The sequence below is a fragment of the Symphodus melops genome (genome assembly GCF_947650265.1).
Source record: "Symphodus melops genome assembly, chromosome: 16".
NCBI lineage: Eukaryota > Metazoa > Chordata > Actinopteri > Labriformes > Labridae > Symphodus > Symphodus melops.
Window position 1 is genome coordinate 13,084,221 of NC_136706.1, and position 26,651 is coordinate 13,110,871.

General features: G+C 42.4%; 1 protein-coding gene across 2 annotated transcripts; it reads left to right on the forward strand.

Annotated features, from left to right (window-relative positions):
* The first annotated feature begins 906 nt into the window (after positions 1 to 906).
* Positions 907 to 26,461, forward strand: ulk1b (unc-51 like autophagy activating kinase 1). Of its 2 annotated transcripts, none has more exons than XM_079363639.1 (27): positions 907 to 1,611; positions 2,647 to 2,739; positions 3,632 to 3,673; positions 6,655 to 6,687; positions 7,824 to 7,860; positions 9,191 to 9,364; positions 11,196 to 11,269; positions 11,479 to 11,580; positions 12,531 to 12,589; positions 14,122 to 14,204; positions 14,519 to 14,569; positions 14,959 to 15,053; positions 15,276 to 15,441; positions 17,375 to 17,429; positions 17,588 to 17,674; positions 17,899 to 18,030; positions 18,138 to 18,286; positions 19,017 to 19,258; positions 19,387 to 19,592; positions 20,094 to 20,215; positions 20,547 to 20,678; positions 20,912 to 21,096; positions 21,385 to 21,569; positions 22,331 to 22,449; positions 22,563 to 22,720; positions 23,281 to 23,416; positions 23,719 to 26,461. In XM_079363639.1, exons 1-27 carry the CDS (start codon positions 1,522 to 1,524, stop codon positions 23,772 to 23,774), a joined length of 3,063 nt encoding a protein of 1,020 aa, XP_079219765.1. In that variant the 5' UTR covers positions 907 to 1,521; the 3' UTR covers positions 23,775 to 26,461. The 2 variants fall into 2 exon arrangements, with proteins under 2 accessions (XP_079219765.1, XP_079219766.1); XM_079363640.1 differs by having other exon boundaries at positions 17,378 to 17,429.
* The last annotated feature ends 190 nt before the right edge of the window (positions 26,462 to 26,651 follow it).

Below are 26,651 nucleotides of genomic sequence, written 5' to 3' on the forward strand. Positions count from 1 at the left end.
GTGTTCTGCATTTGTAACTGGATTAAAGAGCATGGATCGTCTAAGTTGTTTATTTCACTGTAACAAAATCAATGATGTTAAAAGGATAATAATATGTCTAATCGGGTTCTGAAGTAGTATTTCAAATCCAGGCCAGTAAAAAAAAAAAAACACATTACATCATTGCTGACTTCTTAAATGCAAAATGGTAATATTATTGAGCTAATTGAAAGGAGAGAAAAAGAAGCCTAATGTCAATGTAAAGTCCAGAGTCAATGTGTCTATGGGCATAACTAAGAGGAAAGTTAAGTCAATGAAACAAAGACAGAAAACTCCTCCTCTATCCATTAGTGAAACAGTTACACAATTCATGGCAGACAATATCATTCATTTCCATCTGATTTCACAAACTAAAGAGATCAAGTGAAAGAGACAGAGACAGCAGATGTGTTCTTATCCTCTGCTTTCTATTTGTATGCCATAAAAAGCCCCATCTGCCTGCAAGAATGTGGATTTATGGACTAGATTAGAACCATTTAGATAAATAATTCACTTATAATGTAAGCATTGAGTTTTATCCTGTCATGGAAAGAGAGAGAGAGAGAGAGAGAGAGAGAGAGAGAGAGAGAGAGAGAGATGATTATAATAAAAACGTTATCGGTTTATTTGTTTAAATTTAAATGGAGGGCATGTGGTATTTCAAAACATAAATTAAAAAACGTCAAAAACGCCATGACGTCAGCATAAAACGTTTCGGCCTACGTCTCATATTTCTCTTCAATGAGTTATTTATCTTACACAATTTCGTCGAAAAGCAAGAAAGGTTTTAGTTAGTTAGAGTTTTGAATTGTTAACATATAAAGACCAATTCTAAAATGTGTCTAACCAACTAAAACAAACGTATTCACAGTCCGAGGAGCCTGCTCATCTGACGTCAGAGTAACAGCTGTAATTGCTCTGCGCGCATGCGCAATTTGTGCGGAGGCTTGACGCCGTCTGCTTTGTTGGAACTGTCGATGCTGTGACTTTCGGGGAGTCTGCTGCTATTTGCAATAGATAACTACAAATATCCTGTCTTTTCTGTTTTTTAAACACAATGGACGTTAAGTAATTTTGCAGTCATTGTCGTTTTGCCTCGGGCCGCTTCAGACGATGAAAACACGGATCCCTTGTATATAAACAAAACGCAGCGAGCTGCTTTTTAAGGTGGAACCTTAAAGTCAGTTGCAGCTAAAGTCGTCTGATAGCTGCTTGTTGAGTAAGCTAATTTTATGTTGGTCGCGTTGACAGCGATGGGGATCACTATACACATTTGTTAGGAGTTAAACTCCTAAAAAACATTTGCGTGCGAACATGAGAGAAGAGGACAGCTTGTTTTCAGGAAGGCAGCTCATGGCAAGTGGAAGAAGGGGTGAACATCCCTGCTGCTGCTGCCCCTATTCGACAGGACAGAAAGGAGCACTTGCTACCAAGAAGACTGACCTGAGACTACCTAGTAGTTTGTCAAAGTCTAAGTAATATATTATCAGACTTTGGCACAGTATGGAGACAGTGGGGAAATTTGAGTTCAGTCGGAAGGACCTGATCGGACATGGCGCATTTGCTGTCGTCTTCAAGGGAAGGAACAGAGAGGTATTGTGCTTTTTTTAATATTTACATGGCTTTAAAAAATGTCGACCAATGTAAACATAGACGACGTGAACTGTCGGTAGATAGTTTGGTTGTGTGGTTACCCGAGAGTCGTGCGTGTTGTTGGCCATCTGGTGTTATTGTTTTCATTGTACGACCTTAAGAGGCCTGGGAGCTCATACAGGATATTCCTAAAAAAAAACAAAAAAACAAAAACCTAATTTGGGATTAAAATGATGAAGTCGTTTTTTATGCCCATTTGCAACCGGTTTTGTTAGTGTATAGATGGTCATGTTTGAGAGAGTTTACACTAAAAATATGCTGATGATGCACGTCCTTCATCATAATTAATATGTGGAGCAGCAGAGATGTTTCCATCATCATACATCACCATACTGGGGCCTTTAATGAACATGTTCAAACATGTCCTGCACCTGCAACCACACAGCAAATGATTACGATTTGATAAATACTTGTAATGTAACACGTCACATTTAGTTACTATTACAAACAAATACGTGAGATTTAAAAGTAGGTCTGTAGCATCGTTGTTGGCTTAATAAGCGAAAGAGGTAGAGGCTTTAATTACAAATAATGCAATTTGAAAATGAACCAAAATGAAATCAGTCAACTGTACTATAATGCCATTTAATTTAATGGTGATATGGCAATGACATACATTTAGGTTTTATTAGTCCTATATAGACTCCACACTACTACCTAAGCCACCAGAGTTTATTCCATATGGAGACCATTGTCGCCTAGCATGGCCAGCTGGAGCAAGTGGATCCTTTCAAAATGATCTAAAAATATATATACTTTGTATGTCACTGTATGTGTCGTGTCCAAATGAATGTGTGATGTTGACATATTCAGAAACATTTCACTGTCTATTGTATTGTAGTTCACAGTTACAGAGAGATAGTGTAGATATTGACATAGAGTGGAAATGCTAAGTGTGTCACATAGTCAACTACTACTCCAAACTGACTTGCTTTTATTCTATCCACACTAAATGAATGTTGTGTTTCCTTCCAGAAACATGACTGGGAGGTTGCAGTAAAATGCATAAACAAAAAGAACTTGGCCAAATCCCAGACACTGTTGGGGAAAGAGATCAAAATCCTCAAGGTAAGTCAGCCAATGCTCTTTTCCATGAGGTTCCTGTTTACTACCTTGATATTATGTTCTTGTTAAGACATGAGGAGTAATTCAACAGCTGTTTTTTAATTCGACTTGATCAATATGTGAAAATGTGTGATAATAAGAGTTTGATTTGTTGTAAATATGCCATTTATATTGAGGTGTGCATGTTTGTCACTGGCCTCTTTTCAGTATCAGAATTAAATGCACATCTTTTCACCACTTGGTTTATCATGCTAGCTAAGTTATTTTTTTTTATTGAACGGGCCCGCTGAAGAGGGACAGAAAATGTACCTCAGTACATGGGGAGTGTGATATAACCGCTAGGCTATCCAGCGCCCGAAGCTAGCTGCCACCAAATTAAAACTACAAATAATGGGGAAGATTATAACGATATAATGCTTCTCTTCTTTGACCAGATTAAATAACCAATTTAATTTTGGGTATGGTAGGTACCTACATGTATACACAGGTAGGCTAATGCAAAACAGCAGATAGACACACACTATAATTTTGGTTAATTTATCACATTACATATCATTTTCCCAATGATGATTTTTCATGTTTTTCTCATTGTGCAGGCCTTTATCTTTGTAGTATTGTGTCCTAAGATTTTTTGTTTTGTTTTCAGACACTAGAAAAAAATGTTGATCTTAAAAAAATATATATCATTTTCTTTAAACGCCACCAGTGATATTTCTCAGAAGTCTTCCATTGTTCCACCCCATAAATGTTTCATCTTGATGTTTCTTCATGTGAGATGACTCATCCAGTGGTTTGTTGTTTCATGCAGGATGTCGAGATCGAAAGGTGCCGCACATAGTTATAGTGAAAGTCAACATGCTTGCAGAAAAATCACATTTCTTTTTCATCTCTGCAGGAACTGAAACATGAGAACATAGTTGCCTTACTAGACTTTCAGGTATGTACTGCTTGCACTCGAGATCATGTCAGACACAGGCTGACAGCACAGTGTCACGTCTGCTGTTTATGTACATAATTATCACACCTCTTATTGACCCAGTTATGGCATCAGCCTATGCTCACAATGTAGAACAGATGGGTTGTTAAATGTGTCTGCTCCTTTATGACCCACTTCTGCTTCATGCAGCTTTGTTTTCCCTTCTTGTTCAATGCACTGTTTGTTCTAAAAATGGTTCTTCTTGTTCGGGCGTGTTTTCCTCTGCTTCTCCATTTTCAGCAAATCCTTTTAAACATTCAGTAAATACTTCTGCCTTTGTGCAACACTGTTTACATTTTCTCAACGGTCACTTGGGGCTGTTCCTGTTGGTCTCCTCATTTTAAGGCTCTTTGGGAAATGTTTTTTTTTTTTGTAACTGTTGACCTCCCTCACTGGAGCGACCCGTATTCCTGGAACGAGCTGTCAGCCTTAGGTGTAGATGACGTGATCTATGCTCGCTTACAAGCTGTGTACTTCTGCAATTAACCTGTGAGCTCAGAGTCACACTTCACAGACGTCGCCTTGTTAGGTGATGAATAAGAATCCGCTTTCACAGTGATGTTCTTGCCTGAAGCCCAGTCTGCTGCTCTCACCTGCCAGAGAGTTTCAGAGTGATAGTAGGACCTGAAGAAATTCTGTAACTCATCACCTGTGAATACTCTGGGTTTTTTTTTTTGTTTTTTTTGTAGCCAATGACTGATCATGCAAAGTGTAGAGGTTAAGCAAAATGCAGCAGGAAATTACTGGTTACTGCTCTAATCTGGGAGAGAGATGCATCGAATGACTCGCAACAAACCGATGTCATAACAGTTGATAACACAAGTGTTGCAAAACACGTCGCAGAAATGTCGACATGCATCCTCAGTGAGTTCCGTTCCCAGATCAACAGAAATACAGAGTTTGGCTTTGATGTAAAGGCAACTATTCACCGCGTTATCCCATATTATGTCTCATGTTCGAACCTCAGATGAAGTCTCAGATGGAAACAGATACAGCAGGCCAGGATTTTTTTTTTTCTTTTCTCCAATGTCAGTTGACTTTACGTCCAACCACCCTTATCTTTATCTGTAAGAAGGCTTAGTCATCATGCAAAAAGTCCTGACCAGTGATGCATACAGTATGCATTTGCTGAGCGATGCTAGCTGCTCAGCCAGCCCGACACAGTCACCTTGTAAGGGTGACAAATGGGGATAAAACTGCAGCTGATCTCCAATGCGGGACTCCAAAGTAGTTCATCTTCTTATCTTCCTTCTGACTCGGAGTGACACCTCTGTCTGGTCATTTAAGATAGTCCGAGCTGGGCTCTTAGATTACAGGTTTGTGGTTGCACAGCAGCAGGCAGTGTAGATGTTGTGAGTGGGGGATCCGACCATTCAGCATTCTAATTAGGTCAGGAGGAAATGGAAAACCAAACCAAGCCCTTGACACCTGAGAGATATCTTTGATGTTCACATTGTATGTGTTAGACATTCTTAAAATGACTTGGTCATGAGTTTGACAGTCTGTGAATCAGTTTGTTGTTGATAGATTGTCTTACAAACAAAAGCTTCCCCAGTAAAGATATGAAGGAAGAAAAAAAGAGCCAATTCATGTGTTGTTAGATTGAACATAGATAATAGTCTAAGGCAATCTTGGAGTTCTCGTGCTCAGGGATTGGAGTCTAACTCGAGCCTGGAATGTTCCTGTCTCGTGGCTTGGCTTGAAGACTCAGAAGTCGAGTTTTTACTGCGTCTGGACTTGGAGATGATGGAGAGGGGGACTCAGACTTACTCATTGACGAAGACTCTGTTAATGATTTTTATTTTTTTTGGAAGGCCATGGTGAATTATTCAGTTTCCGCCAAGGCTGGTGTGTTAGGAGCTCAGCTCAGACTCAACCATGACGACTCGGACTCTGACTTGGATGCGGATAATGGGGGACTCGAACCAAAGTGAGATCACAGTCATGGGTACTCTACTCACTCTCAACTCAAATTCTTCTTAGCTGACTCTGACTTGAGTCTGGACTAGAATCAAAGGTTTGGTTCAACATTTGACACAATTCCATCTCAACAAGTGTCATGATTTGTTGTTTCTTTTTCATTAATACATTTGACAGTTCAAAGAAGAGTTATTTTCCAGTAATACATTTGTACATTTCATCCTGAAGGTAATTTTTTATTTTGAAAGTTTACTCCTAAACAAACACAGGACCACTGCACTGTCTTCATCTAGGAAATTCCACCTTGTGAAACAGGGAAACAAGTCAGAGCTAACAAGAGCCAACAATATACCAAGTCATGGTACTTTCAAACTTTAGTCATGATGTATCACCAGCTCCTTTTTCAACTAAAGTGTGGTGTGTTTATACTGTTGAATAAAAGTATCAGAGACAGACATTCTGTCAACACCAGACTGTCTGATTGGTCTGTTGCTTTCCACTTTCAATAAAGCCAAGGACGACCGACTGTGAAAGGTCTGACTCAGCTGAACTAAACACAACAGTCTGGCCTCTAACTGGGGGATTCAATGAGATACGTAGGTCCGAGTGAGAGGCAGCAGTCATCTGTTGCTATGTGATAAGAGGGCGCACTGTTTTTTTTTTTTTCTTTTAAAAACGAGTGAGGAGTAGATAAATGTTGTCAAGACAAGGTGTGGAACTCTGAATCCCCTGCAGTGTGTTATCAGGACATCGACAAGTTGTTAGTCAAATCATTAGTAAATCCTTCTTTGATGAATCCATGACAAAGAGATTCTCAGACTGTTTCTGGCTCATAAATGTAGCACAGTTTATTTTTCTTTTTCACAACACTCAAAACGGTCGTTGTTGTTCTTGGAGCAGCAGAGCTTCATTTCTTGGCCACCATGTCGACTGTTGCGAGCACCAGCCTCCACCTGTTCCTTCCTGTGTCTGTTGCTTGACATTTGTTTGTTTCTCTCCTCTCTTATCTCTTTCCTCTTTAGGAAACTGCCAGCTCAGTGTACCTGGTAATGGAGGTAAGCTGCCTCTGATGTGTGCTTTGTTTACTGAGCGCCATATTGTCTCCTCTTTTGCAGACAGAGCTCGAGCTAAAATTAGCTTTGTTCTCAGGCGTTAAGAGGGCTAAATGACCAATGAACTTTTTTTTTTTTTTTTTTTTTAACTGTCACTTGAAGTTATTTTAATGTCAGACAGCCAAAGCTAAAATACATATTCAGCTAGTTACGTTTATATAAGAAGTACGATACACATTATCATTTATGCAAGGTCAGAAGTGTTTTCTGACCAAACAGTTCTTGCACCATCATGGTACCTACTCTACCTAAAACAAGTTCCTTTAAGCAGTGTTCTCAGAAACAAAAAAGTTCATAGTTTCTGCAGTGTGGAATCAATGACAAAGTGTGAGGACTTCCAACAGTTCCTAGAACTAGTAAAAAGTTCCTGCGGTCTGAAAACACCTTATTGTGGCGACATCGTTTCATCATTCGGATAAATGCACCATGCTAACGAGGCCCATGTGCTAATCAGAGGTATCCGACCTCAAATGAAGTATTCACATTTACAGTCAATAAGACGAGCTGTAAGGATTCATAGAAAGCTTGAACCTTTAATGTTACGTTCCCTGAGATGATGTGGAGACGAGTAACGACGCAAATGAAAATAAAACCAAGGAAAAAGAAGGAGGGACCGAGTATGAGCCAATATAAAAAACAATTTATGTACTAAATCTGAAAAAAACTTTGATTGAGTGTTTAGGAAAAGGCCCAAAAAAACCCACAAAAGTGTCGACAAGGCCAGAGAAGTGTGTGATATAGCTTCAAAAGGGACAACAGGTATATCAGCTTTGTCTGGTATCATTCATTCTCTTTATTGTTTCTGCCTATCTTACTGCCAAAGGAAAGGAAATGACAGCCTTTCATAGCACGGCCTGTCCTTCCCCCGCTTCATTTCCATTGTGTCTGGGAGTGAGAGCCATCTGTGAACGCGTCGCCCCTCTGCAAATCCCTGCCCTGATCTCTTTTGAGTTCTAGTCCCTTCAGAGAGCTGTTGTTGTCACACACTTATTCACCATAGTGACATGTTTGCTGTGTGTCTATATTCTGTTCCTGTGTGTTTTGTTCTCAATGTCTCTCTCTCTTTTTCCTATTCGCAGTATTGCAACGGAGGTGACCTCGCTGACTACTTACACTGTAAGTGAAACAGTTCACAGTGGACTTCCAGTGCCCACACGTTTAATGATCTTTAGTTCGACATCAACAATTCTGCAAGAAACCAATAGACTGGAAAAGTGATGACATATTTTTGTAGGCCATCTTGAAAGTAGCTTTGCCATGTGGTTCGAAGGAGAATTCTCCCATGGGATTTTTGCATTGGATTTTGGATCATTGCAGTAAATTAGCTTTGTGTCAATTACATGTCTCTGATGAGTCTTTTTTAACAAGACGTCAATATCTCTTCAGCTTGTGGTATTTCAGGCGTCTAAAAAAAACCCATTCAAAATCTCTATTGACTTTCAGAGGTGGGAACCCATGATGCTAAAATGCTGACTCACTTCCAGATTTTTGGACTCATCCCTGTGCCAGTCTATTAGGCCTTCAAATCAAATACATTTGACCCCGATCAATGTTACAAACATTCTTGGAGCCATCTCAAAATGACGTTTAGTCAGAAACTGTTTGAGAAGAGGAACAGTGATCTACATTTGCAAAGAAAACAAGTTGAGAACAGCTTTACATTAGAATAAACACATTGAGCCTGAAACTGTCTTTGATGCGTGTTCCTGCAAACACAGAGGCAGGTATTATTACTGTATGGACTTTAAATGACCTTGACCTGGGTCATAAACTTTACCCCACAATGTAATTCTCTGCAGAGAAAATCCAGGGCTGTTTCCCTCTGCCTGAGCACACACAGTGTACTGTACTGTACTGTGGAAAATATAGTTGAGCTCAACACTGTTAAAATCTCTTTCTCTGGTACCCTGGCTAAAATAGAAAACATACTCCAACGATATATGTGTACTTTAAGTACCAAAAAAAAGGAGGTGTTTTTTGTACACCGCCCACTGTAGTCAAACAAACACAACTTTATTTTCCTGGCGCAGGTCGAGCCTGAGTCTAACAATAAAAAAGTCTGTCTGAAAATGAAGAAGGGAGGTGGTGCCAGAGCCAGATCCAAGACCAGGGAGGGACTCTGATATAGAACCATGCTGTCTCACAGTGAGCCGAGGGAGGTGATTGGACAGAGAGAAGGATAGGGTGCAGGAGGAGGACAGAGAAAAATCGTCTGATAGGTATTTTTAGAAGGTAATTCAGAAAGTCTGTCTGACTCAAGGATGTTTTCAGCAGAACTCAAATAACACTCGTAGTCTAGGATAGAGGCTCCTTCAGTCCCTGTGTGGCTACCACACACTCATGTCACACAGAAACGGTTCATTTAACATGCTCGGTGAGAATCCCTCCTCACAGCCTGTGTAAAGAAGTCAACTTCTTCTTAATTATTGTTTGCTTGTCTCTGCAGCCAAAGGCACGCTAAGTGAGGACACGATTCGGGTTTTCCTGCAGCAGATTGCAGGGGCCATGAGGGTCCTAAAGGCCAAAGGTATAATTCACAGAGACCTGAAACCCCAGAACATTCTGCTCTCCTACCCACCAGGACGCAAGTCACATTCCAACAACACCTGCATCAAGATCGGTAGGTGTGAGAGTCAATGACTCGTTGCTGCTGCTTTTAATCCACTGTTCTTGATGCGAACGGCCACAGATTCACACTCGCTCACTGAAATATCACTGGAAAATATTTAACTCAATAACACCTCTACTGGGAGAAACATTAACAGTCAACCGCAGCGGAAAAAAATGAAGTTTAAACTATTGCCATTAAAAGGATTTACCTACATCACTTTTTTTTTTATTTTTAATCTAAAAATGTTGCAGTGTCCTATATACCTCTATAAAATGCTAACACAGCACGCCACCTGACACGGTTGATAATGCATTCATATTCAGTGTGTATTGCAAGTTGGTCACACGCTCTGCTGGGTCACATAGCGATGCAGCCCAGGCCGGCAACATACTTTCTCCCTTCATCATGCATGTAAAGCAAACAGTGGTACATGGATCAGTAAATAAAACCCTGTGGCGTGCTCTTTAGATGGAAAGACTTCTATATTTAAGTTTACGAGTGACCAGCGCAGGAGGGCAAGCACGACCTTCATGCTGTCGGTGCTTCGTAACAGTCTCTGTGGGCTGAGAGCTCAACTACCGTACTGTATCTGGAAGGAGTGCAACAACAGAGGGTACTAAAAGAGATAAAGAGCGTTACAGAAACTTACACTTTCATGACTTTGCTCCACAACATAGAAATCGTTGAAAGCAGTCGTCGTTTTTTTTATCTCTGGAAGACCCCCCCAAAAAAATATTTACAGGTGTGACTTATATTTTGGACTTCACGGTTAACCAAAAAGAACAATCTTCATCTCGTGGTTCATTCATAACTGGATTTATACGATGTAGTTCATTCTGAGCCTTTTCATTAAAAAAAAAAAAAAACTTGCAATGTATGTTCACATAGTCACTTTTTTAAAATTTTTATTCAACAGACCTTTTGATAACTATGAAACAAACTATGTGAAGAAAAGGAAAAAGCACTTTAAAGATAGTGAAGCACCAGGACATTCTACTGAGCGTACACTCATTTTACGTGATTAAAAACCCTAACTCTCTCATCAACCTCTTAACAGATCATTTCACTGCAGCAGAGCTTTATAATCATTCTCCCCCAGGTATTTTATCAAACTTTGATTTGAACTCATTGAAGGGAAGTGATTGGATTTTGGAGGAATCTTCCGTCAGCAGCAGTGTCGACGGTCTCCGTTACATGTCCTTCTATGTTTTTCATTTTGACTAAGCAAGCAATCTCCATCATAAGTGTCAAAAACCAATTATACAAAACAAGTGTTTGTTCAGCTGTTTGGAAACTCTGCTTATCCTTAAGCCTCTTAATTCCTGTTCTTCTGGAGAGAGAGTGGATCGCCCTGTGGGAGCTCAATGTGAGGCTTGTGCCAGTCCCCATCGCTGCACAATGTTATAATCCTCATGACTGTGGGAAACGCAGCTCAGTCATACTAACAAACAGAATGTTTGCACACATACTCCAAAGTCTTTGTTCTCGCTTGGACACAGATCCTGACTCAAGCACATCAGCTGTGGACTGGTTTACTTAAGAGTGATGATTAAATAGGCTGCGTGGATTTGACCACCTTTTTTTCACGTTTCATTTTTCAGCTTTGAACCTTTCCACGTACAGTTTTCTCGTTTAGCGCTCACTATTTGTAATCAGCTGTAGTTTGCCTGCAGGACCTTCCTATTTTTTTTTTCTCTCTCCTCTTTCATTAGTTTGAAACTGTCATCCAGCGCTGCACGTGTTTTGTGTGACAATACGGCCGCTTTAGCATCCATTGAAGCGTATCTAATTCTTCCCTTAACGACCCTAACGTCTTCCTCTTTCCTTTCTCTCGATGAAGCCGACTTTGGCTTTGCCAGGTACCTTCAGAACAACATGATGGCGGCGACTCTCTGTGGCTCCCCCATGTACATGGTGAGCTCTTTAATCAAAGATAGTTTGGTGGACAGAAATTTGGATGTTTACATACACTATATATGTTTACATACACTACCTATATATATATATATATATATATATATATATATATATATATATATATAATTCTTCTACATGTAAAGTGTCTTTTGACGGTACAGCTCTAATACTTTGTTGTCTCATTCTCACATTTTCCTCCTCACCAGGCTCCTGAGGTCATTATGTCCCAAAGCTATGACGCCAAGGCCGACCTGTGGAGTATTGGAACCATAGTGTTTCAGTGTCTGACTGGGAAGGCCCCTTTTCAGGTAAAAGTGCTACATAAAGAGGCGGCGTGATGATTGATTCATTATGGAAGCCCGTTTCCGCCAGTTGAAAAAAATTTTCTCCATTGTTAAGTATTGCCTTCTCATAATGCTAAGTCATAATTATGAGACATTCAACATTTCATTATTATGAGATAATATCTCTTAAGTATGAGAAAGCAATACTTAACAATGGAGAAAAAAAAAGGTTGTAAATTTTTTTTTCCCCAACTGGCAGAAATTGGCTTCCATAATTCAGGGACCAAACCAAGCTGAATGATTTAATTTGAGCAACAGCTTCAGGCCGAAGATCATGACAATCTATCCAGAGCTGTTATCTCTGTTGTAGAAAAGCTTGAATAATCGCAGACATGGAAGCAGTTACAACCTTTTTTTTTCTTTTTCTTTTTTTCTCACAACTGTCTTCTTGTCTGGTTAGTTCTTCAGTGGCCTTTGCATTATGTGCATTAAGTTAAGAATGTCATGAGGTTCAAGGTATTGATAATGAAGCGCTAAGGTGAAAACTTAACACCACAGTAGATACAAGAAGACTTAAATAGAGATTGAGGCTGAATGTCCCTTTAACATGTTTCCATCGTTTCAAAGAAACGTCAGCCTCAGTCTGTTTGTTGAAGAACGCAAACAAGCTGTCTCCCCTCTCTCCAAATCATGTGACACGAGAGCGCAAACAGACACCCAATCCTTGTCCTCAGCTGACTTAAGATGACGAAGTGAAAGTTGGAACATGTAGCATCTTACAAAATGCCTCATGCACTGTAGACCGGCCCTGCAAGATGTTTGAATCTCCAAGAGCTTAGCTTCATCCGTCTGCCGTCACCGGTAGCATGCATTGTCACCGTTTTATACAACTGTGGAATGAATGAGATGTCAGAACTACATTTCAAACATTTGATTGGTTTTCAACTTTCTCTTTATCCTTTGGTTATTTCCAGGCAAGCAGTCCCCAGGACCTCCGGTTGTTTTATGAAAAAAACAAAACTCTGAGCCCAAAGTAAGTGGATGTGACAAAATGACAGTGTTAACACTTTATGGCAGGACAAACAGGAGTTAGGGTAAAGCAGAAAATCAAATGAATTTCATTGTGTAGTTTGTTCCATGTATTTGAAGATGGTGGGAATAAAAGAGAAACGTTCCAGCAGTTTGTCTTCATATTAACAGGGAAATGACAGTGGTGCTCCGACCTTCGCTCATCTCAGAGACTTGTGTTTGGAGTTTTTTATTTTTTATTTTTTTAATGGCACTGCACTGCTAGAGACATTTTTAGATTAAAAATAAAAAAAAAGTGATGTAGGTAAATCCTTTTAATGGCAATAGTTTAAACTTCATTTTTTTCCGCTGCGGTTGACTGCGGTCTAGATTTGTCAACAAAATTACTCATCTACAGAGATGGGAGATGGGTGGCCTTTACAAGCTGAAAAGCAGCTCATTTGCAACAATAAAGATGAAAACTACCAACAATCTTTTTTTTTTTTTTCACTTCTCAAAGTCTCCTACGACTTTACGGTTCAGTTTATCACAGCCGTCTGATAAAACCTCGCTCGGTGTGTGCTTTGTATGTTCGTGTGACTGGTGTGGGTGCTCCCATAGCGCCCTCTATCAACCTGGCACAGTTAAAAGAGGTGTCCTTTGGCACGGTACGGTTGCTCATGTATGAGGATAAGAAGGGCAACATAACGTGGACATGATGTATAATCAATCGCCGCCTTGTACAATCGAGACATCCAGGAGCGTTAGAGGGTCAGACCACAAAGACAAAGACTCTAAATAAGCTTCAAAGTCCTTAAAGTTTCAGTCATGTTCTCGGTGTTGTTCTTCATTGTGAGGCGAGACTGAAGAGAATTCACTGTGATGCTATCATACAGTCTAAATCCATTATTTGACCACTACATGCAATTTTATGGTGACAATGGGGATCAGTCAAGCCATCTTTAATGTGAGTGCAGGTTATAGATAGATAGATTTATTTTGGATCAGAACCATAAAAACAGCCAATCCAAAGGATTACATGCAAAAATAAAATACTTATTTCCAGCATGGTCCTAGGTGTTGCACAAACTCAGAAACAGACCAAACAAAAAAAAACAACAGAAAACATCACAACATATGACACAAACACATGGGTTATCAGTAACACTATCCAATTAATCAATTAGTACCTAATTAGTACCTACCTAATTAGTACCTACCTAATTAGTACCTACCTTGTTCCATTAAAAAATGCTTGACCTTTCTTGATCACTTTCAACAATAAGAGTTGAGTGGCAGTTGGCAAACTATTCCACGCAATGCCAGTGTACAAGAAAGCTTAGGTTCATGGGGGTCTGGGGAGGGGGGACAATCGTGCTCCAGCATGGTTCTTGACAACTGGGCATAGTGCGAGTGCGCTCTAAAAGTTGTCCAACCAGGAATGGGAAAAACAAAAGAAACTGGGAAAGGGTAACTGGGAGTGCGGATGCATTTGTTATTCTTTTATTTCTGCTGTAAAATATCTGAAATGACACTTGTGCTCGTTTTTTTTTTCAGTATCCCCAGAGAGACGTCGAACCATTTGAGGCACCTGCTGCTGGGTTTGCTGCAGAGAAACCACAAGGACCGCATGGACTTTGGTGAGTGAACCTGAATGAGCACAGTGAGAAAACAAACACATGAATGTTTGCTTCTTAAAGTTCCTGATCTGATTCCACCCTACAGATCTTCCAAAATATTCGTGTGGCTGCAGAGATTTTTTTTTTTTTGAAAGAAAGAGTTCTTAGACGTGTTTAAAAAAAAAAAAAAAGAGCCAGAGAGAAAAGGCTGCGTGTGCGTGTTTCCATGACTTTATGCACAAGCTTGTGTGCGTCATCACAGATTTTGAATGTGGGAAATGTTGCTCCGCTTCACTGCCGCCAACTGATTCCTCTTCTCCCTGTGTTGTTGCTAGATGAGTTTTTCTCTCATCCTTTCCTGGAAGCCAGCTCATCCATGAAAAAGAGTGAGTACAAATAAACAACTGGCTTCTTTTGTTTGGTCGGATAATTGTCTGCACTTTGGTTGATGACTTTATGTCTTGAGTACACAAACGTGTGTTTTCCTTAAAAGAATATCTGACTGTATCCACCGTCGTTTTTGACTGAAACTTATCCTATCAAACATCTTAAAGTAGTGTGAAAGTCGGCCGGATTGAGATGCGGACATGAAAAAGGAAGTATTCACTACAGCACCATAAAGTTATGACATGTAGAGGCCCCTGTGAAGCACTTTTAAAACAGAAGAAAATTCTGTTTACACTCAGTGTCTCCCATCAAACCACAAAGTGACTCTTGAGTTGTCCTAATGAGTGTTTTTTGCTTTCTCTTTTTTTTTTTTTGCTTTCTCTTACAGCGCCAACTCCTACCGTGTCTATGACCTGCTTCCCCAGCTCTGCATCCGCCAGCTCTTGTAGCAGCTCGTCCACCTCTCACCTCGCCTCACCACCGGTATTTTTTCAATCTGTAAAAGCGTCTCAATGCTCCCTGTTGCTCTGACTCGGCAATGATGCCGCGTCTTTTGTTTTCATTTTTTTTATGTACAGTCATAGAACCCAACCAAGTGTGTTCGTATTAGGCCTTCCTCTGCTGTTTTCTCTCTTTTTCAAATTTTTTTTTTTTATCTTCTCTGTTCCTGTTTATCTACTACTGCGTGTCTCCCTGTCTCTGCAGCAGTCTCTTGCTGAGGGTCAGCATTTGCGTGCCAAAGCTCTGACCTCCCCTACCCAGGAGGCCGCTGGTTTTCTCCTCAAGGACTCGTCCGGTGGCGGCGGCAGCAGCAAGAACTCCTCCTCCTGCGACACAGATGACTTTGTCATGGTGCCTGCTAACTTCACTAGTAAGAGTTTTTTTTTTTCCAAAGGAAAAGCAAGAAAATGGCGATACAATCTTTTAGGAATGTAGGTAGGTAGGTAGGTAGGCTTTATTTGTCAAATATGCTCCATGTTAAACATACAGCACAGATGAAATTTCAATCCCCTCAACCCACAGTGCAAACCTGCAGTGCATTAAAAAAACGTAAAAGCGCTGGGCTTAATAAACATGACAATTAAATAAATAAAAAATAGCAATGAAAAAATAGCGGTACTATAAAAAACAAATTCTTAGCAGCAAAACTTAACTGAAGACATTCGAGACAAACAAATAACGAACGACAGACAATCAACAGGCACTTGTGAATATTGCACCAGGGAAGCAGCATGTAGATAAATTAAAGATGAACACAGAATACAGAGTAAGGTAAAGTGAGGTAGTGTAGTGTAAATAAGCAGAGACAGTATAACGGCTGTGCATTCTTTTTTTTAGAGTGCGTGAATTAGTGGAGCACGCGGGGGGTGGGGGGTGGGGGGGGGGCAGACTGGCAGGAGGCAGAGGGGGGAAGGAGGGCAGAGGAGGGAGTGGGGGGGGGGGGGGGGGGGGGGGGGGACTTGGTGCTGCTCACCCTCTCCACTGCAGCACCGTGGATGGTCAGCGGAGCATGCTGGGTGTGCGTTCTCCTGAAGTCCACAACAATCTCCTTTGTCTTCTCCACGTTCAGATGGAGAAGACCAGCCTGCTCACCTCACTCCTGTAGATTGTGTCGTCGTTGTTGTTGATGAGACCCACCACAGTCGTGTCGTCCGCAAACTTAACGAAGAGGTTGGAGCTGGAACATGGGGTGCAGTCATGGGTCAGCAGAATGAAGAGGAGGGGGCTCAGCACACATCCTTGGGGGGGCCCCCTTGTTCATCATGATGGTGCTGGAGGTGTTGCTGCTGACCCGAACTGCCTGTGGTCACCCTGTCAGGAAGCCCAGCAGCCAGTTGCACAGGGAGGTGTTTAGGCCCAGGTTGTCCAGTTTGTGGATGAGCCTGGATGATGGTGTTGAATGCTGAGCTGAAGTCGATGAACAGCATTCTGACGTGGGAGTCCTTGGTCTCCAGGTGGGTGAGGGCTGAGTGGAGGGCAGTGGAGATGGTTAGGCCGATATGCAAACTGGTAGGGGTCCAGGGTGGAGGGGAGGGCAGACTTGATGTGCTGCATGACTAGCCGCTCGAAGCACTTCATGAGGATGGGGGTGAGTGCGACCTGGTGGTAGTCATTGTAGCAGGATGGAGACGACTTCTTCGGGACCGGGATGATGGTGGTGGCTTTGAGGCATGTGGGGACAACAGCTTGGCTCAGTGAAGTGTTGAAGGTGTCGGTGAAGACATCTGTGAGCTCGGGTCACAGGTCCAAGCGGAGAGGGCTTGTAGTCAGTGATGGTCTGGATCCCCCGCCACAGCTTCCTGGTGTCTCTCCTGTCGATGGAACGGTCTGGTGTCCTCCTGGAGTATTGTCTCTTGGCCAATCTGATGCCTCGTGACAGGTTGGCCCTGGCAGTCCTTAGGCCCACCACGTCCCCAGCTCTGAAGGCAGCGTTCCTGGCCCTCAGGAGCCTGTGCACTTCACATGTGATGGTTGGGATAGCCGGCCGGTGAGGGCTAGCCACTAGCCTAGCCCGGATACCTCCGCACTTCCCCCCTCTTCTGCTTCCTCGTATTCCGACAGTGGCGCTTCAACTGTGGGCTGGTTGCAGGAGTGGGGGTCGGTGGTTGAGCAGGCCTCCGGAGCAGACCGCAGTCACGTAGCTCTTCCGCTTCCACTGGATTAATCTCCGTATTTATGTTTTTTTCCGATGGCGAGCAGAAACTCACGGGTGAATGGGTGTACTTTTAATGTTTATTATTCCTGTTACACTTGGATGAGTGCCCTTTTTGATTTCTGATCTTATTATGATGTTTTTTTCCCAGCAGCTGAGCTCACGTGTGAGAGTAAAGTACTTCAGGACAGCCTGATGACCAGCGGGTAAGGAGCAAGGATTGGTTTATCACCAATATATAAATCCTGTTCTGTACCCATCAGGAGGAGGATTGACTGTCACTGGTATAAATACATGCTGTTTTTCTGAAAATGGAAAGTCCCAATGACCTGTCTCCTGTGTCTCTTCTCTTCTCTCTCTTCAGTTCTCTTTTGGCTTCGGCTGGTTTGTGTAGCCAAGCCAAAACGCCCCCACACTCACCGTCCTACAGCGGGACGCCCAGTCCTGTCAGGTAATGACGTGTAGACGAGTGCTTTGAATATGATGACACCTGTAGTGCTCTCTGAGATCTGGAAATGATCCATAACATCTAGTGTCGCTGTTAAGAGTGCTAAACAAATTTTTCCCCTCAAAAACACACACACATACACACATAAACACACACACAGACGCGTTCTCTGCCCTCATGTCTCACTATTTCCCTTGGCACTCGTGTCCTCTCGCTGTTGTTGGCAGGCCCAGCGAGTCCTCAGGAGGTAACTATGGAAACACTGGTCAGTCGTTGCCTGTCCCCGTCCCCACTCAGCTCCAGAACTACCAGCGCATGGAGCAGAACCTCCATTCGACCAAACAGGATGGCTCACCACGGTGTGTATACGCACAGTACACACAAACACACTGTGCAGCTGTTGCGTCTGTTCACTTTGGCTTTTCTGAGTGGGGGCCGTGGTGACTCTTGAACTTTGTCGCATCAGGCTGTCGACGCCAGTGCGGCGGTGCAGCAGCGGCAGCTTTCTCGGCTTCGCTCGGAACGGGCCCTCGCCACCACACGGACAGGGGCCGCTCGCAACCAATCGCAGACTTTCCCTCGGAGGTGCAAGACCATTCCAGCTCCCACCGCAAGGTAGTTCAGAGGCCGGTCCTCCCTTTCACTGAAGCTGATCTTTCTCTGTGTACTCTCTACATGTTGAATGAAGTCATGGCCAAGCATTTATCTTTGAACGATTGGCTCGTGAATTGTTGATACAAACTAATTCGAACAATGAGGGAATGTCATCTTACATATTTTATTTGGAGGCAGATTCACTGTGTCAGTGTGTGTCTGTGCATGTCTGACTGTGTTTCTGTGTGGAGCTCGCGATGTACTGTACTTCCACAATGTTGAAACTCAATGTGAATTCACGGACAGGGACACCAATATTATGCTGTCGTGGAATAAATACGAATGCACACAGACGTGAGAACGGATGAGCTTAGTTACAGCGCGCCAACATTTTTTTATTTTTTTATTCTTTTTAAAAAGGCAGTCTGAAAAGCTCTTCTGTTCCTGTGGGTCAACACGGGTCAATAGTTTTGAAAGTTATTGATTTACCAAAAAAAAGAAAAAAAGAACCAACCTCATAAATAAAGAAACACTCTCCTCACCACCGGTTGTTCTTGTCTCTGTGCCTCAATGCTGACAGTTTCTCAACTGTCTGAATGCCAGCAGAGCAGCAGGGGAGTTCGATGGAACTTGTCAATCTCCCAAACTCTCCGCAGTTTCATTGTGTTGTTGTTGTCTGACATTTCATTTTCTGTAAGGCCACCTGCTGTCTGAAAACAGAAAACATTTTGACCGTCCTTTTGTCCCGCAGTCCCCCAGCCCACGTCTCATCATCCACAGACGACGGGACTGGGCACGCGGCTCCACAGTGCCCCCTGTCTGTTGGAGTGTGCCGGTGGCGGTGGCAGGCAGAAGATCAGGAAGCAGCACTCGGACCCGGTGGTGGCCCCGTCAGCAGGCATGATGACTGTGCGCCCCTTGCACTCTTCCCCTAGACTCAGTGAGCTCATGCAGCGTAGCCCCCTCCCTACCATCCTTGGCTCCCCTTCCAGGGTAAGTTGAATGTGTTTTTTTTTAAATTATTATTATTGTTCTCCTAAGATACCCTCAACAAGACTTCCAAGCATTTCAAACAAACCTGTCCTCCCTTTTGTCCTCTGCCTCTCGTCTCTGTTCTTCAGGCCATCCCTCCGTTTGAATTCCCCAAACCCCCCAGCTCTCCAAACCTTATGACCTTCCTGACACAGCAGGGCTTGGTCATCGGCTCGCCTGGCAGCAGGTCTGCACAAACGGAGCCCAGAGACCCAGGACAAGTCACGCCTACGCAGGTCACCCAGCCTGCCCACTGCATCCACAGGCTTAACAATGAAAACAAGGGCTTTGGAAGGTTAGATGATTGTCTTTCCCTTTTTGTGTTTGCATTTGCTTTGTTTTGCATGCTGATGATGTATTTCCAGGAGGAGTGAAATGACAGACGTGCATGTGCAATGGTAGTCTACTGCTGAGTGGAAGATGTCACTTCTTCATTTTAAACCTTTGCATTGCTTGTTTTTTTTTGTTTTTTTTGTTCCCTACACTTTTATTACCATTAGTGTTCTTGTTTTTTAAGTTTTAGCGGGACATCTTTAGTATCAGGAAATCACTTTCTAATACATATACATAATACATTAGCTATGGGATGGAGAAAGGGAGAAAAAAAAAGATAGGTATGATTAACTTTTAATGGAGTGGAATGAAAGGCCTGTTAAGTAAAATCTTGCAGATCGGACAAACTGGGGGGAAAAAAAGGAAAGAAAAGAAGAAGGCAGCTGGTAAAAAAAAAATATTTCATCAAAGCTGTTGAATAAATCATACCCCTCTCTCTCTGCTGTGTGTCTCTGTGGCGCAGGTCCCAGAGTGCAGGTCGTCTGTCCGACATGCTGCTCATGGCTGCTTTTGGACCAGCTGGACTTGCCGCTGAGCGAGGCAGCACAGAGAACTTGACCGCAGACAAAGCCATAGACATAACAGGTGGGAACGTTTGTCGAGCTGATTTAACAAACACGTGTACTTCCCTTTATTCAGCATGAATCTCTCCAACCTGTGACAAGCTCGTTGAAGGATCTGTTGTGGGGGTTTTTTTTGTTTGTTTGTTTTTTTAAACAACACCCTTTCTGACATCACAGTGGATTAGACTAAAAGCAAACATGAACCACAGTTTAAATATTTGTGATTCCAGCCGGTTAGTTTGCGTAACAAAGGGCAAATGAAAAAGATGCATTACAACGTTATTCAGATTAATTCTGTACGATTTCATTTTTCAACTACGCTCTCTTAATCACTGCCCTTTTCTGCACTTTAGCCCCCCCTGGTGGTGGTGGTGGAGGAGGCCTTGCACCTGGCTCCTGCAGCCCAGCACAGGTGGTCTTCACTGTGGGCTCTCCTCCCAGCGGCAGCACCCCACCTCAAACCTGCAGACATGGGAAACACTCAGGTGACACACACACACACACACACACACACACACACACACACACACACACGATGTTGTAATGCAAGTATTAGTCTTCCCTAAATGTTGAAAAAACAACACGCAACACTGACCTGCTAATACTTTCATAGGACTGAAGATTCCTGGCACTTGACTAAAACAGCTTTGTAATATTTTAAATTGATATGAGTTATGATGTGAATTATACATTTTACATTTTTTTCTGACTCCTGCAGGCTCCTACACTTCAGTCAGCCCCGCAGGCTCTTACACAAATCGCTTCCACCAGACAGCCGTGTATCTGGATGGCTTTGAGGCTCCTTCAAGTCCTCGCTTCAGTTTCACTGATCCTTTCACAGCAAACATGGGCAGTCATGTGACCTTTGAGCCTCCAGAACTGCCGGAGGAGACGCTGATGGAGGTGAGAAGCAGGTTGTTTTTTTTCATGCAGCATTGATCTGAAAAGTAACGAAAAACGGAGCCGTCACTTTTATCCTCCATCCGCCTTTGACTTTGGGCATTGAGCACATCAGTCAGATTCATTCATGTAGCGGTAAGATGCTGTGGTAGTATGGCCTCCGGTCCGGACTAATCAAATACATTGAATGACCTGTGAGCTTATGGAATGGATATCACATTAAAACTCCCATCACAAACCCATCTCCCCTTCTCTCCTTCACGTTCTGTCTTTGTCACTGTCTGAGTGCAGCAGGAGCATACGGACACCGTGCAAAGCCTGCGTTTCATGTTGGATTTCGCCCGCTGTCTGATGGAGGTGGCTGGAGCGCGTGGCGCTGCGGTGATTGAGGAGCAGGCGGACAAGTCTCATCCCTCCCTCATTCAGCAGCAGAGCCTGGTAGCAGACCAGATAAGCTCACTGAGCCGAGAGTGGGGGTGAGGACACATCAGCAGCCTGGTTTATTTGGTGTCAGCTATGACGCTGTTTTCGGGCCTTAATGCAAAGAACTTGACATTGTAGCCGTGCATGGGGCTGGGAATCCTTGGATGTCTCACAATTATAAACGATTTACAGATCCATGGGTTCAAAGTCTGTTTTTGAATAAGTACATCCTTCAGGATCTACTCCAGTCATCTGTGAGACTGGCTGATTTTTGTTGGTGCTCTATTTGGCTACTTCTACTGATTTAAAGAGCTAGCTTTAGCAGAGAGTGGCTGATTAGCCCCCAACATTTTTTTACAAGTTATGAAACGGTTTAAAAACTCAGGAGACAAGAATCTCGATTTTTACGTAAAATCTTTTTTTTTTTCACCCCTACTTGTGCAATACCTTTTTGTGTGTGTGTGTGTGGGGGGGGGGGGGGGGGGGGGGGGGGGGGGGGGGGGGGGGGGGGGGGTGTGAGGTGAGTAGATGTGTACTTCAATATTTTCAATATCAGGCATTTTGTCTGAATATTTATATACCTATACATACACTGTCATCAGTACAATTGATTCAGGGAGTTTTGGATTGTACAGCTGGTAGTTTAGAGTTTGAAAATTGGGAACATGTTGTTTTAATAGAAAGGAATATTGACAGGAAGTCGACCACTGGGTTTAGTGAGAGACACTGACTGAACGCTACATCCTAAAATCAAGTTCCTAAAATTCAGATCTGACACTAACATTTGTTTGTGCTTGCGTGATTGTGTTCTTAGTCATGCAGAACAGCTGGTTCTCTACCTGAAAACAGCGGAACTCCTGTCCACTGCCTTACAAACAGCCATGGAGCGAGTGAAACAGGGCAAACTCTACCCATCTACTACAGTCAAACAAGGTATGACATGCTTCATTTTGATTCTGTGTGTAAGTTCTGAATGTGTGTACGACAATGAAATGAAATGCATTGGTATCCAAACAGAGTTTTCCTTCTTTGTCTCGTACACACAGTGGTGAAGAGGCTGAATGAGCTGTACAAGTCCAGCGTGGCATCCTGCCGCTCACTCAGCACTCGTCTGGAGCGCTTCTTTTCCAGGAAACACCGTCTAATGGACCAAATCACCTCCATCACAGCCGAGCGGCTGCTGTTCAGCCACACTGTGCAGATGGTAAGCCAGAGGAAGAATTAGACAGCTGCAGAGAACAGACGGAAAGGAGGGTTATTGACCGAGGGGCCGCAGCGAAATGAGTCACATACTGTTTCTGTGGGCATCCAGCGAGGAATTAGTCCGAGCATTTGTTATAAACTCAAGTGCATGCAAGGCAAAAAAATATATCCCACTGATCACTCTTCATGTCTCTTTTAAAACTTTGGCTCTGAGCCTTCTCTTTATGATCGAGGGATTACTATAAAACCATTAAAGCAAAAATAGGCTAACAGTTAGCCAAGACGTTAGCTTTTAGCCATGACGTTGAAGAAGCAGTTAGCCGCTAACTGCTGCTTCAACGTCATGGCTAAAAGCTAACGTCTGCGGCACGTGTTTTCATTTGAAAATATGCAAAGGATACTAATACAAAGTTAGCAGATTTTTGTTCTGGGACAGGAAGTGATATTTTTTTCATGAAATTGAGGCTCACTGCACTTCCCAGTAGAATTGTATTTTCATTTTGTGATGAGGCTTTCAGTGGCTGTGATACATTAACCTGAGCGTCCTGCTTTCCCCCTCAGGTTCAGGCTGCTGCTCTCGACGAGATGTTCCACCAAGGAGAGGCATCGGCTCTGCGCTACCATAAAGCTCTCTTGCTGATGGAGGGCCTGTCCCTGCTGCTCACCGAACAGGACGATCTCCTCAGTGTTAGCAAGTGTAAGTCTGTCCGTCGCCTCCTCTTCACACGAACAAGAGCAGCAGCACCATCGGCAATAGTTTGTCTAGCAATGTTCTGACAGCTTGACTTCCTCGTTGACGAATGAACAATTTGACATGTTGTTCACATGCGATCAAATTAGATCCATCACCTATGTTTTACTCTGTTAGACCACCTCTCTCATACGATACATTCTCATCGTGTTCACACAAAGCACGCCTGAAAAATGTAATATGAGTAACTTTAACCACAGTAAACCCACAAATTGACTTTCATTTTTTGTGTCTTTTCGTTTCTGCAGGTAAAGAGTGCATTGAAAGACGCCTCACAGCGTTGCAATCGGGACTCTGCGTTTGAGAGTGCAATGCTGCTTTCATTTTGATGTCAGTCATTAGCTCTCCTTCACGTTTCCAACAAACCAAATCTCCACCCACGTGTCACGGATTTCGCCTACAAAATGCTTTCAGTTTGAATAAGAAACCAAAAGACTGAACTTTCACTCGAGGGTCTGTGCTCTATGAATAGGTTTCCATTCACCTCGAGCTTTAGACAGTAGTCGTGACTTCACTGACGCTGAACCTGATGTGCTGTGAAAGAATGACAGCGCCATCGTCTACTCGAGAGGACTTTGCACTCTGTACTGAACACGGCATTTTTATTTTGCCAAGAAGATGATTCCCCTCGCTAGGCCTCACACATACAGGAGCAACTATTTCCAAGTAGCCCCCCCCATACCCACACACAGAATTTATGTAACCGCAGATAGATAGCATTTTAAGATGTAATCTTGCTCCTTCTACAGATTTGCAATACTTCACTCTATATACAAAATGTTATCTTCTTTTTTTCCAGGATGAGTAGCTGGGTGGAAAGGGCAGCATCTGCTGTACGCAAAGAGGGCGGTCATGTTCTTTAGGAGAGTTTCATTCTCATAAAAAGTGCGTCTGTCATATACAGCTATATTATTTCTGTTTCCTGTCTCGTCTTATTGTTACTTGCTGTCTGAAGGGAAGTATAAATCTAATGCTACATTTGGTGGCTGGAAGTAAATACAAGCTCTATAAGAAAAAAAAAAGTTGCCAAAATTAATTTAAAGATTGTTGTTTTATTTATAAGTTGGTTTTTATTTAAGATTTACTGTAGATAAAATATAGAAAGGAAAGAAACCGTGTTTGACACCCAGTCTCGACTTGCTTAATTTCCAATCATTGAAACAATTACTTCACTCTTTTCTTTCTGAATGGTGGAAGATGTTACCGAACAGACAAAGGAGGGTTGCACAGAAAGCACTCACTGCTTCACTTTTATCTGCAATACGTGGCTTTTAAATTCAAGATGGACTCAATCCCGGCCTGTCAGCATTCCTGATCACAATCCTGTTCAAGTTACTGCAGTGATGTAGGACACATTCTCTCACAGTCACAGAGGCTCATATGCCGCTGTCGCTGGACATTTCTTCACAATGTTCCACGTTGTATGTTTATATGTCATCAGTCAATCCCGTCGAGAGTTTTTGCAAGTATAATCACAATTGAATGTAGTGCTGCCATGAGAGGAACAGCATTGTTATAAGTGAAAGGTCTGAATGTTTTTGCACTGTTTGAGTACTGTATCAGAAGGTTTCGAGTGGAACATGCTGAACATGTCCCGTTTTTTTTTTTTTTTTGTATATACCGAAACAGATTTACTAATTTAAAGATCTCAGCCTCCATGTTTTTTATTGCAGTTTTAATTTGATCTTAGTTACTGGTCAAGTTTAGCAAGCTTAGATGTGCGATTGTTGGCTAGGAGAGGGTATAAGCTATGAACCCGTTTGAAGATTTATTTAAATAGAGAAGAGACGTGACACATTGCTTTACACTGCAAAGTTCATTTGCATTGGTTGTGTCGTGTTCCCTTTCAAAGTAGGCGTGTGTTTGATCTTTGAAAAGTGTCCCCGTTTGGAATGCTAGTTGAAAATGTGTTTTGTACTTAGATCGGACCTGAACCTATACATCCCGGTAGAACGACTTTACTCCCCCAGCATTGTGGGCGAATAGAAAAGGGTCAATGTCGACTTTGGGTTCTTTTAAGAGATGCCTGCGTGCATGCTTGCATGTCTGCAGTGATGTTATTTGATGTGTATATGAAACGTGGGATGTGCTCCATACAAAACTAATGACATTGATGTTTGAAGAAGGTGGGAATGATGCAACAAGGACTACAGGGGAGGCAGTAAAAATCTGCACTGGTTCATATCTGAATCACAAATATCCTTGTAAACAAGGATTACTCTGGTGTTATACCCTCTGCCAAACCAAGTACTACTTTCTGTCCCCAAGATGTACTTTCCTCTCCATTCTTTTTTTTTTTTTTACATTGAATTAAGCTTTTGAGTCAACAAGTGTATATTGTGGGAAAAGGACTTAATATATGGTCAAGACTGAAGATTAAAAATTCATCATGTTAGCTAATTCAGTGGAAAGGAATGGAGGGACGTTTTGAAGATTTCTCTTACTTTACATCTCATGTATTTGCTTTGTGGCCTTTTGTATTTTATCTAAGAACTTTCTCTGAAATTGTTGCAGATGTTACTTTACTGAAGAGAATTCTGTGTTTATACTATTTGTATGCGTGTACATTCCCAGTGTCAACCTATCCACAGACAGACTTGTCTCTTTTACAGGCGCTTTGTTCAGTCAGTGTGTGGTGCTGATGTCTCCGAAGATTAAGTGGGCAGAAATTGAAAGGTGATCTTTGCAAAACAGATGCAAGTGTCTTTATTTAATGTTTCTGTACAATCACTGCTATTGACCATGTGCAGCAATCAGTGGTAGAAAAGGGTAAGTTAGGATAAGAAGTGGGCATGGAGAGAACAGTACTATACCACCTATACATTTCCAAAGAATAGGATTTCTGCAGATCTTCCATATTGTCTCTTACTGTTGCAATAGAATTTTAATGTTGTCATGTCCATGACAGCCACACTATCTCAGTGTTCCTGTGTGTGATGTATCCTTCACTGTTTGAGAGTTGGAGCATTAATAAAGTCAAAGGAATGATTATTTGTCTTATGGAGATGTGTTTCCTCTATGCTGTCTTTCACCTCTGTTATGGTGCTTTAAGTGTTACCCTAATGTCGCTTCGGTGTACTGTGTAGGGATCCTGTGTACAACTGAACCCTAACCCCTCTTGATAATAAACTTCACCTTCCTCTCCATGGCCTGGAAGATCCAGGTAATGCAGTTAAAATGA